General features: G+C 43.2%; 1 protein-coding gene across 1 annotated transcript in view; it reads right to left on the bottom strand.

Annotated features, from left to right (window-relative positions):
* NAF1 (nuclear assembly factor 1 ribonucleoprotein) overlaps nucleotides 1-10,364 on the bottom strand; it is a 104,342-nt gene extending 93,978 nt beyond the window's left edge. The window contains exons 1-3 of the mRNA XM_075612278.1: nucleotides 10,247-10,364; nucleotides 7,633-8,204; nucleotides 6,141-6,282 (exon numbers count right to left, since the gene is read on the bottom strand). Of these exons, the coding sequence (XP_075468393.1) occupies nucleotides 6,141-6,282; nucleotides 7,633-8,186 (696 nt within the window). The 5' untranslated portion in view covers nucleotides 8,187-8,204; nucleotides 10,247-10,364. The remainder of the gene's footprint in view (nucleotides 1-6,140; nucleotides 6,283-7,632; nucleotides 8,205-10,246) is intronic.
* Between the last annotated feature and the right edge of the window lie 1,756 nt (nucleotides 10,365-12,120).

Below are 12,120 nucleotides of genomic sequence, written 5' to 3'. Positions count from 1 at the left end.
GGGGGTTGGAGGGAGCCGTCACGGGCCGCACACGGTGTCCCGGCGGGCCGCATGCGGCATGTTGTGCATGCCTGCTATATACAGTAGTATAGCAGTTTGTTTTTTAAGAATCTGATTGAGCCTCATTAAACTACTCAATTTTAAAAAAACATTGGAAAAAATAAATTCTCAATAATTCAACGTACAAAATGCTTCATCCAGATACTTGATGGTTTACAAAAGTAAAATTGGGGTCCAACATTTTATAGGCTTATGACCATTAACCTATATCTAGTGCAACACGTATTCAAATTTGCAAATTAAGCAGCTACTGTAGATAATTGCTGCAAGGGTTGCAATTGGTTCTTATAGTTTCACTGTGGATAAGTAAAATGCACGACAACTAAATGTATTTATGGCAACGTAATACACTTGGTGTTCAATTATGTTGCTTTTAAGAGTGTTAAAATGCAATTGCTTTGAATTTTAAACAGTGGTATTAGTACTAATAACAGGGTCCAGCTAGTTCCTGCCGTTTGCACTACTAAAGACCAGTTTACGATTTTCTACCATGGAGTCTAGAGAAACAAGTTTACATTCTAAGATTTTAGGAGAGTTATTGTGTGTACATTATTTTTTTTTCTAATGCATGTTTAAGTATTCTAACAATATGAACTTATAAATCAAGATGTTAGCAGCTCTGCATGCATACTCCATGGGTATATCGGTTGCCGTTGGTGACATTTCACATTTCTAATTATTTAAAGAAAATTGAAATAATATTGAATATGTTAAGGCAGTCTTTGAACGAACAGAAAAACTACTATGCTGTTTAGGTAAAGAACACAACACTTAAAAAAAAAAAAAAAAAAAAAATGTGTAGCTATACTACTTGTTTACCTTTATAAACTACATGCATACCATGTATTTGTAAGACTTGGCTCACTCAGTGACTCTGCTCTGGAAGCTGCCCTCTCGTAGGCCTCGTCCAGGGTGGGAGGGCACTTGGGCGCCGTGACGTCAGGTGCTGGGCGATTCCTGGCCAGCAAGTTGTGCGCTCAGGGGGGGCGTGGCTATGACGTCACAGAGCTGGTTCGCCCTCATTGGGTGAACCGCACACGTGACGTACTAGCGAGCGGTCAAATCAAATGTATTTGTCTCACCAAGCAGCGGAACGTGTTCAGCCTGGACGAGGCCTTATGATGGCCTGTCTTTCTCCCACACTCCACGCCCTGATGCAGGGGTGGGGGCATGGGGCTCCAGTCCGCTCTGTGCCGTTACCAAACCCTTTCTATTCCTCCCTCTTTTCCGGCTCACTGTCCGGCTTTTCTCTCCTCTCCCTGTCCACGTGACGGTCATCCATCGCCCACCTAACTCTACTCATTCCCCTTCCCTCTCTCTCACTTTGAATCCTGGCTCTCTTTCTCTCTCCTCTGACTCACCTGTTCTTCTCCTTGGGGACTTCAACTGCCATATTGATGACCTCTCCTCCTCCCCCCTTGAACTTCACGCATTCGCCCTCTAACCTCTTCTTTTGGCCTTCAACAGTGGACTGCTGCCTGCACCCACAAGGATGGCCACTACCTGATCTAGTTTTCACTAAAAACTTTCCTCTCTCTGGGATTCCTCCATTTCCCCCTTTCCTCTCTCTGACCATCACCTCATCTCCACTCTCTCACTTCTCCCCTTCTCCACCTCCCCCTCGTTTCTGCAGAAACCTGCACTCTATTAACCTATCAGCTTTTGATTCCATTTAATGCTCCTCCCTCTCCTCTTTCAGGTCTGCTCCAGATCCTGACAACCTGGTCAGGAACTACAACTTTGCCCTATCCTCCTCTCTTGATCTACATGCCCCACTTTCTCTCAGCCACTCGCCCTTCTAACCACAGACCCTGGCTAAATTTCCACAAGTGCATGCTGCGTTCCTGCACTCATTCCTCTGAACACCTCTGGAGGAAATCTCACACTCTAGCAGACTTCCTTCACTACAAATTTATGCTATCCTGCTTCAAGTCTGCCCTCCCTCAAGCTAAACAAACCTACTTTTCTTCTCTAATCAACACGCACAAGTCTAATCCACGCCGACTGTGTTTGACTCCCTACTCAGACCACCCTCTGCTGCCTGTTCTTCCTCCATATCATTTCAGGACTTTGCCGACTATTTCAAGGAAAAGGTGGAATCCATACGTCAGGATATCCCCTCTGTATCCTCCTCCCATCCTACACCTCTTCCTAACCCTCCTCCTGCCTTGACTCTTTTTCCGCTGTCACAGAGGATGTGTGTCTGCTGATCTATTTTCCTACCACCTGTCCTCTTGACCCCATTCCCTCCCATCTCCGAAAAAACCACTTGCTCCTACTATAATCCCTTCGCTCACAGGTTTTAAACTCCTACCTCTACTCTGCCACCTTTCCCTCCTCCTTCATACAAGAAACAGTCATACCATTATTCAAAAAAGCAAGCTTGACCCTACCTGTCTTTCTAACCATCACCCGGTTTCCCTTTTGCCTCTGAACGCCTTGTATTCTGTCGTTCGCTCCATTTTCTCAACACCTATTCTCACCTAGACCCTCTACAATCTGGCTACAGCACTGCTCACTTCACTGAAACAGCCCTCACTAAAATAACCAATTACCTCCATGCTGCCAAAGACAGGTCATTACACCATGCTCACATTACTCAACCTCGCTGCCGCATTTGATACTGTGGACTACCCTCTTCTTCACTTTCTCCATACTCTTGGTATTCGTAACAAAACTCTATCCTGGATCTCCTCTTCCATCGTACTTTCAGTGTGTCTTTTGCCAACACCTCCTCCTCTAAATCGATCTCTCGGGGGGGGGGGGGGGGGAAGGGTGGGGTGGATGACCTAATCACATCTCTTGGGTTCAAATATCACCTCTATGCTGATGACACATCTACTTTTCAACCCCTGACCTTACTCATGCTGTACAGACCAAAGTTTCTGAATGTCTCTACTATATCACCCTGGATAGCCATCCGCCGACTTAAACGTAACCTGGCAAAAACAGAGTTCAGCATACTTCCTCCCAAACCTGGCCCTACTAATTACTGTTGGAAGTACTATCATTCACCCAGTAGCACAAGCACGCTGCCTAGGGGTCACACGACTCCTCCCTCACATTCTCAAGGCACCTAAAAGCGGTCGTTTTTTCCTCTGCAATATTACAAAGATACGCCCTTTCCTCTGTGTCTCGACTGCTAAAACTCTGACTCAGGCCCTCATTGTCTCCCGTCTCGATTACAGTAACCTCCTGCCTCTCACCTGTCTCCCCTACAATCTATCCTAAGTTCTGCTGTCAGAATTACTTTACTCTTTCCAAAATCTGTCTCAGCATCTCCCCTGATGAAATCCCTCTCAAATCCTGTATCACACTCTTCTGCTCCTCCTTAAATCTCAGTCCTAATTTCTCGCTATATAACATCAAGACTCTTGCATTCTGCTCAAGAATGTGATCTCTCTACCCTTTTTGTATCTAAAGCTCTCTTCCGCCCTAAACCCTTCTCACTGACTGCCCCACACCTCTGGAATGCCCTTCCCCTCAATATCCAAATAGCACTCTCTCTATCCATCTTTAAGACTAATCTGCTTATAGAAAGCATACGAGTAGCTCCATGGCTGATACTTTACACTACATACATACATTTTGGCCCCTTGCAGACACACTTACCAGAACTCCCTCCTACAGTCTCCGTACGTTCTTCCAGACATCACATCACTGAGCCATGATCTTCCTCCTCGCCAAAAGCACAATATTCAAGGATTGTGGATTATGCAGGGCACTTGCCTGTGGCCTATGCATTTTCCAGCCATGCCTAAGGTGCTTGAGTTAATAACTACAGCATACTTTTGAATTAAAACAAACATTGACAAGCAAGTTGTATTTTGAAGATTGCAACCTGTCAGAAGCAGCTAAAAACATTCTACATTGTAAACAACCTTTGATTTTATGAAGATTCTGAAGGTTGGCTTCAACACATCTTAAAGCAGCAGTCCAAGCTGCCAGGATTTTTTTATCCCTTTAAATATGTGCTTCAAAACATTTCACACAATGATAAGTAATTAGCTAAGTTGCCGATCGATGATTCGGCTCAGGGGTTCACTAAAATGGCTGTCAGTGTAGCAGAAGAAGATCAAAGATTCAAACGTTCTGTGGGGAAGATCATGTGACCAGGTAGTCACTAGATACAATTGGGGCACTGCTAGAGAGGGCAGGGCAAAATAAAAAAAGTAAGGGGTGTGCCAGAGGCGATTTCAGAAGAGGAAGGGAATTTGACTTTGCTAATGGTTGCTAAAGAAAACTAAAAAATGCTTGTTACATTATAATACATTCAAAATGTAATTGGGAGTTGTTGAAGTATTTTCTCATAGTACAGAACTGATTAAAAAAAAAAAAACACACAACATGTACGATATTGCTTGGTCTGCCAATTTAACCCATTTGCCTGCAAGGGGAGTGTAAGGCTGCGTCCATAGAGGTTGGAGCAGTGCGGAACCGCGCTGACGCTGAGGCTCGCCTGCTGAAGCCTGTGCGAGTCTATGCACATGCAGGCGAGCCAGCGGGCGCGATCAGAAGGCGGGGGGAGGCTGAGGGAGGCGGGGCAGTGACGTCGCTGGGCCAATAGCCCACGACACACCGACGTCAACGTCACGGCGCCGTGACGTTGACGCTGCTTCGCGCTGATTGGATGTTTTCAGCCGACAGCACGCTGAAAAACAGCTTGGCTGTCGGCTGAAAAATCCAGCTCCTCAGCACGCCTGCGGACGCTCGCGTGAGCCCCCTCAAGACATCCTCATTGAGGATGCCGGGGCTCAGCGCGGAGCGTCCGCACGGCTCAGCACGGCTTGTCCTTCTATGGACGTGGCCTAATACTACAGAATAGGACAAGCAGCTGCAATTTACAATTGATAAAATTACCTCTAATACTTTCTCATCCATTCACCCTTCAATTTAAAAAACCTGACCGGATACAATTGAAGCTTTTCCATATTAGCTAGTGTAATTGTTTACCTTATTTCTGTTAAATGTTTACTCTGTAGAAATAAGAATTTGTATTTATGTAACCTAAAACAAACTGAAAATGTAATTTAAGTGACAGCACAAAGGGAAATTGAATACATTATAATGGAGCCTTGCAGATACTTGCCTGGCATAAATTGCAGCTATGTCCTCTCAGCACACTCCCTCCAATTTCCTCTGAGGTGAGGCGGGAGGGAGAGGCACGAGTGGGCCAAGCAACCTTTCAATGAGGTACAGACTGTCACCCCTGCCTGCCCCCATGTGCCAGCCTCTTTTTCATGCGTCACTCCATTTCTTTCCCCACCCCCCAACCTCACTAATGCGTCACCCCCTCTACCCCTCATCTGAGGTGGGCTAGTAAAAGATTGTGGAATGTTTCAATTTTAGTACTTATTTTCAAAGATGGTATAATGCTTACAGCTACTAATGGACTTTTACTCCCAAACAGCGCCATGCCACATCTGTTCCTGGTGTACAACAAAGCCAATTTACGATTTAGAGGACCTGTAACAGCTGCATTCATAAATTTGGGTTTTGTACATTACATAGAAAGTAGATGTACAAGAGATCTTTCATTTCACTTCTGCAACCTCTCATTTACCCCCCATTGTGAAGAGATATTCCTGAATTACAATGATTTTACAGTATGTTATGTTGAGATGTTTTTTAGATGAAACTGAACATACAATATTTATGTGTGGATTGTATTGATTCACATTAAGTGGGGGGAGGTGTGAAAGCAGCTTTGACTGCTGCTTTAACAGCGTCACAACTCAGAAATATTACTTCAAGAAAAAAACATTAAGAGGACATATGCTTTTATAATAGTATGCTGCATCTGTATAATTCCATTTGGCATATTAACACTGAGGCATGGGCCTCCAGCATAGATCACAATCACTAGTGACAAGACAGAATAGTCTCAGTCTCCGTTCCCCGTCTGGTCAGATCATGTTCAGCGCCCTATAAGAGAGCAAAACGTGATCTCCCCTAGAAAACTACCAAAAAGCCCATGACCTTGTTACTACATTATGGGGCCCCTGCAGTGCCGGACCTACGGATGACATGGGGCACAAGGGGTTAAGAAAATGTATTAAATAAAAAGTATCAACACTTACATCAAGAAGCAGCTCATCCTTAGTCTTCAACTGAACTTCTTTGTTTTCAGTTGGTTCCTCTTCAAGTTCTCCTGGGAGCATTAAAGACAAGGAGGAGGAGGAAGAGGAGGAAGTCGAGGATGAAGAATCCGAGTCTGTATCACTGCAATATAGAGATGAGAGTTTATGTATAAATACCACTTTAATATTTTCTTAAAGTAATGATATCATAACACTTAACTATACACAAAATAAATAAATCTAGAAGCACTGATACCAGTGGCAAGCTCACAAAATATTTACAAAAACATCTTATGAATAAAAAAAAAAAAAGGTAGTCCAACAAATATTCAGCTCCCTGTTTGAATTGTTAGAATGCCATATTTAAACCTGTGTTACCCTCAGTAGAACTGGAATTATTCTACTATAAAAGCACATGGTTTCTCAAACTGCCTTTATTATGAACCACTTCAGCCATAAAGGGTCAATTAAAAAAACATATCACACACACACACACCTTTTGATAGATATAGATATATGATGCAGTGGGTTCTGGGATTAGAGCTTGCGGGGGTTGTGTGTTTGTTCATTTCAATTTTCCACTGGTGTCAGTTGGTTGGAGGTTAGTGGCCCCTCCTCCCAGGGTTTAAGCTCACCCCTCCCCACTTTAAGTAGGGGGTATTTTGTTATATGGACAGACTCATTGCAGTCATTCTCCCTCCAACAAAGGTAAAAGAGACATTTCAACAGTTTAGTGCTAGGACCTGTAAAATCTGGTTATGCATTGACGCAGCTTGCAGGCTTATAACGCGTTGGCCAAAGGGTTTAACTAAATGACCCTTACCAAGGAGAATATTATTATTGACATCTTTAACTATTTACTATATATTTTGTTACATTGGATGTAGCATTGGGCTTTTCTATCGTGTGTGTGTTATATATAGATCTATATCTATAGATATCTACATCGAGATCGACAGAGATATCAACCGTCAGTCTCTCTCTCGTATATGTCTCGTCTCTCTCGTATGTATGTATGTGTATATGTATATATGTGTATATGTATATATGTGTATATGTATATATATGTATATATATGTATATATGTATATATGTATATATGTATATATGTATATCTCATATACATGTATGTATATACAAATGATGTGGTGGGTTCTGGGGTTGTTTGGGTTGTGTGTTCACACACACACACACACACACACACACACTTATCAATGCCTTCTGTGCTTCATGTGGAACATGCAAAGCCTGCCCGACACCAAACCACCTTTTTTTTTTTTGCGAGATGCAGCAAGGTTTGTGGAGGGCCTCTGTCAGGCTTGGCATTTCTTCAAAGAAATGCAACAGTTATTAATTACGATCAACTAGTGTTATTAGGTGTGATACGTAAACTGATACTTATGTAATATTCTCTGTATAAAGTGTTATCAGTAGAATACTAAATATTTATCAATAAAGAGCAATATTCACAGTGTCAAAAGCATAAATCAACCTGTCCGATGTAGTGTCTTCTAAAACAATGTCCTTCATTTCACCAGCAGCTTCAGCTGTCTCATTTCCCATTAAGAGATGAACGCCCATCAGTGGTTGCCCAGTCTCCCCAAGGTTTGCAACATTGGCAACATTTGATTCACTTTTAAAAGTCAGGGTCCCCAGTTGTTTAGCCACAGCCACTTCCATTTGTTCCACTGGTTCCAAATCATGTAATGGAGATGGTATCCTTGTAGGGTTAATCTCTGCTTCAGAGTCGCATGTGTCACTTCCATTGGCTGTAGAAGGTAGATGTACTGTTTCAACCATATTTGCAAAATCATCATTTCCATGTATTTCTTTTTCATGTGTAACTAGGGCATTTGTACATAATTTCTGTTCTGGTTGGGTATGTATACCATCTTCCATGTTACCATTAGAACCAGAATCGGGAAAATTGTCCATAGATTTTAAATCTGCCAGAGGAGACTTGTCCCCTTCAGCTGCATAGCAATCACTCTCCTCTACTTTTATTGTCCCAGGCTCTCCAAGTTTTGTTTTAGCCTGTGTTTCCATGATACAGTATGGCAATTTCTGAAAAACATTTAAAAGATTAACCAGATTAATATACTAAACTAATTTACTTATTGTACTTTTGGAATATGGTGTATTTTAATCTCATTTAACGAGTCTATTAGGCAAATACACCATGATGTCTTGATTACAATGTGTATGCTACTAAAACCAAAAAAGTATCCATATAGAGGTTGCACTAGATTTTTTTCCTAAGTTATTTCATTAGTATTGGTATGTATACAAATAATCAACGCTGAATGATCCCCAGCCGGGTACAGCATACTTGCACCCCACATAAAAAAAAGAGATATATCACTGCTTTGCACCCGGAGATCGTTCCCCACAATGCATTGAGTATTGCTACAAAATGCATTGTGATGTGCGATCTCGAAGAGCAGAAAGTTGAAGCACAACTCTGCCACCACGGCCTCTCGGTTCTCTATAGAAATTATCTTAATGTATTAAAAGCGTAGGGGTAATTTAGAGGCGTCCCATGCATGTTATACACATCTAAAAACATGCATTATATGCGTCCGTAATACTACGAGTGGTTCTCAAACCTTCCATTTTTGGAATAACCAAAATACTTACACAGGTGGAGGCTCCCTTATTTGCATAATAATTGGTTGAGAGCTTTCAGAACAACTGCTCAACACTTAAGGGCTACTGTAGCTCCCACTGCCTACTACGCGACATGCGCGCGCACGTTCTGCACTCTTTGAGGCTAGTGTATGAGCGTTGTCACACTAAAAACTGCTTGTGGCGGCAAAGTACAGCGGTGACGCTGTGACATTTTGCCGCCACAACCCAAATTTAAATTTTGGGCTGCAGTCACGTCACATGAGCTGGTTCAGCCAATAAAGGCAAACCAACTCCATGGCGCATTATTCACGCCCCCCTCACCCCCATCACCACGACCCAACTCCTGCTGCTAGCAAACAGATCGCTGGGCTGCAGGAACGGGCGGCGGAGGCGCGCATGGAAGCGCGTGGCCGTAGCAGGCAGTGTTATCTCGGCCTAATGAAAAAATACTATGCCATGAGAAACAAAATTATAATTTCATCTACTCTATATGGGGGAGGGGGATTACACCTCAATTTTAAAAAGATTCCCAAAGGGGAGCTGGGCTGGTGCAAGGTTCAAACTATACCTAGACACCAGCTTGCAAAAGTTTGTATATATGATTCTGTAGCTTCCCAAGTAGTTCTGCTCTGCTTCCGTTCAGATTGCAGAAAAGGCAAGAATGGCAATAAATCATAGGAATATTACATTTTATTTTCTCAAAGGAGAAGCTTCAACAAGTAAACTTCTGCAGTGATTCCAACACACCACTTTAAAGAGCATTTTTAAAGAGATTCCAGATAGTTTACTCCAGTTAGGTACTCTGACATATCCTGAAGGACTACCTGCTATACCAGGTTTTAGTAACCAACACATCTGTACACATGTGAGTGCACCCAATTTGCATATGAATATGCTTTTGGATATCTGCCGCAAAAACCTTGTCTGGATTTCTGAGGAGAGGTGTGAGAAACATTGTTTACTTTAAAACAACATATACACACAGTAAAGAAGTCAGGTGGTGCAGAATTTTCACGTAGTGTTCAAAAGTTGCATACACTAAAGGCCGTGTGCAAGCAGTGTAAAATAGTAGTAGTGTTGATGTGGTGGCAATGCAGAGATTACAGAGAGTTAAGAGAGTCTATCCTCGTGAGCAGGCAAGTCAAGTGTGATTATATAAGGCCAGTTCAGAGGTTGCATGGGGAAGAGTTAACATTTTAAAAAAGCGTGCATGTTCAAATGGAACAAAACTTCAAACTGAGGGGGAATGGTGAAGATAGCGCTGTGTTACAATGAAGGGGGCAGATAATAAACATTATATAAGCGCGTCAAATGGAAGGGTAAATCTGAGTGATGTAGAAACGACCACGCGGACCGTTTTGAGGCTGTACAGGTGAAGTCGATTCTATCAGAAAGACACCGCTGAGCAGTGCACAATCAAGAGACGCCTGCCCTGTAGCCCATTCACGTTTCCCACCACAAGCGTGTGCAGTACTTACCCCTTACAGCTCAAGAACAGAGACCGCTACAGCATGCCACGCGCCGTAAAACACACGGGTGACACAAGCTTCCTGCACAAACACGTTGCTCGGATTTGCGTTCCAAGCCGCGTTCTGGGGATGGAGGCCCGCCTCCTCCTGTGTGATTGGCTGTCAACAACCGTGCAGCTCATAGTCATTGGCCTGTGAGGTCATACAGTGTTCCCCGCCCATCTGTGAGGTAGTGTCTCTGATAAGTGTCTGCGGGATATGCTGCTGTAACTCGTGCTAATGGATAACCGCAAATCCAACATCAAGAGTCACTGACTAAAGTGCGCAGGTTATTTTATATGAGCAAATTTGAGAATCTCTAGGGATCCTAGTCAGATTTGGGGGTTCTTTACTATAAATTACATGGATAGTGACTGTTTTGAATTAGTGAGATTATTTTGATGTCTATGGCTGCGCTTATAGTGACAGCGATGCGACATCGCGGCAAAACAAATGTTATGGAGCGACATTGCGGTGCGAAATTTTGAAGCCGGTCAAATTAGATTTTTCAGAGGCTGTCGCCACATGTGACAGCCTCTGAACCAATCAATAGCCAGGTCGCTTGCGACGCAGCTGCATAGCGAAATAAAACTTTTGTGGGTGGCGACGACGACGGGTGATGTCATATGTCGTGTCGCCGTCGCGCGCACTATAAACGCGGCCTATGAGTGTTGATGCTACAAACCAATGTGTCTGATATCAAATCAAGGGGACTGACATAATTACTGAGACATCTCGTCTGTTTGTATGAGGTATAAATACATTAATTCTTTATTAAAAATCGTAATTAGAGATGTCAACTGCTTTTTAAGTTTTAATTTAGTGATGTAACAGACCTGTGATACTACAGTACAAGGATTAACTCTTCTTATGAGTACTCCTGCCAGTGTTTCCACTTTAAAATGTCAGATTTCTTGGTCCAAACCGTAAATTTCCTGTTTTTCATTGACAAGAGATCAAATTTACTGGTCCAAAAACATACTTAAAAGGCGATGAGAAATAGATTTAACATCAGTTTTAACGTATAGGGGGACAAGAGATTCCTCTGATTTCCTGCTTTCTGTCTGCTGTTCTGCATTGTGTGTGTGTGTGTGTGTGTACACACAGGGAGTGTGCTAGTCTGTCCCCTGAGGGTGGCTAACTTAAAGTGAGTGACATGTAAGTGTCCCATCTCATCATGGTGATATATATAATAACTATCCAGGGGAGTAGCCAGGACCGTGTGGTATTTTGATTTGTTGGTTGAGTATGAATTATGCCCGGCGCTCCGCCAGAGAAAGCTACGGCTGCACAAAGTGATGCGTGCCGTTGAGGTGACCTTGCATTGCACTAATACAGTCTGGTTATTATTATCATTATTTTTTTTAGAAACAGTGGTAAAATAGATATACAGTACACCAGTGCTCTGGCGTTGGCGAGTGCCAGACCACTGTAGCTATACACGAGAAAGCCTGCCCACCCAGCATAGTGTACAGTGCCCTTGGCACGGAGAGGTGGACCTCCCTGGGGACCTGAGATCATAGCCAGTATCCCTCCACGGCTTCAAACAAAACTGCAGATAGGCAGGCCCTTGACCTTGCAAGGTTTTAAGGGCCATTACGGCCAACTTGAACCAAACCCAGAAGATCACTGGAAGCCAGTGCAGATCGCTTGAGATGGGAGTGATATTCTCAAAGCAAGAAACCTTTCCCAACATCCGCGCTGCAGCGTTCTGCACAAGCTGGAGCCTCGCATCAGGCACACCAGTAGTCATGCATACAAGGCATTCCTGTAGTCCAACTGCGTAGACACAAAAGCATTGACAAGTGACTCGAGGTCAATAAATGACAGCAGTGGACACAAGC

This window comes from Ascaphus truei, chromosome 1 (genome assembly GCF_040206685.1).
Source record: "Ascaphus truei isolate aAscTru1 chromosome 1, aAscTru1.hap1, whole genome shotgun sequence".
Taxonomy (NCBI): Eukaryota; Metazoa; Chordata; class Amphibia; order Anura; family Ascaphidae; genus Ascaphus; species Ascaphus truei.
Note: the sequence above shows the minus strand (reverse complement) of the source record. Positions and strands in the feature narration are given on the sequence as shown.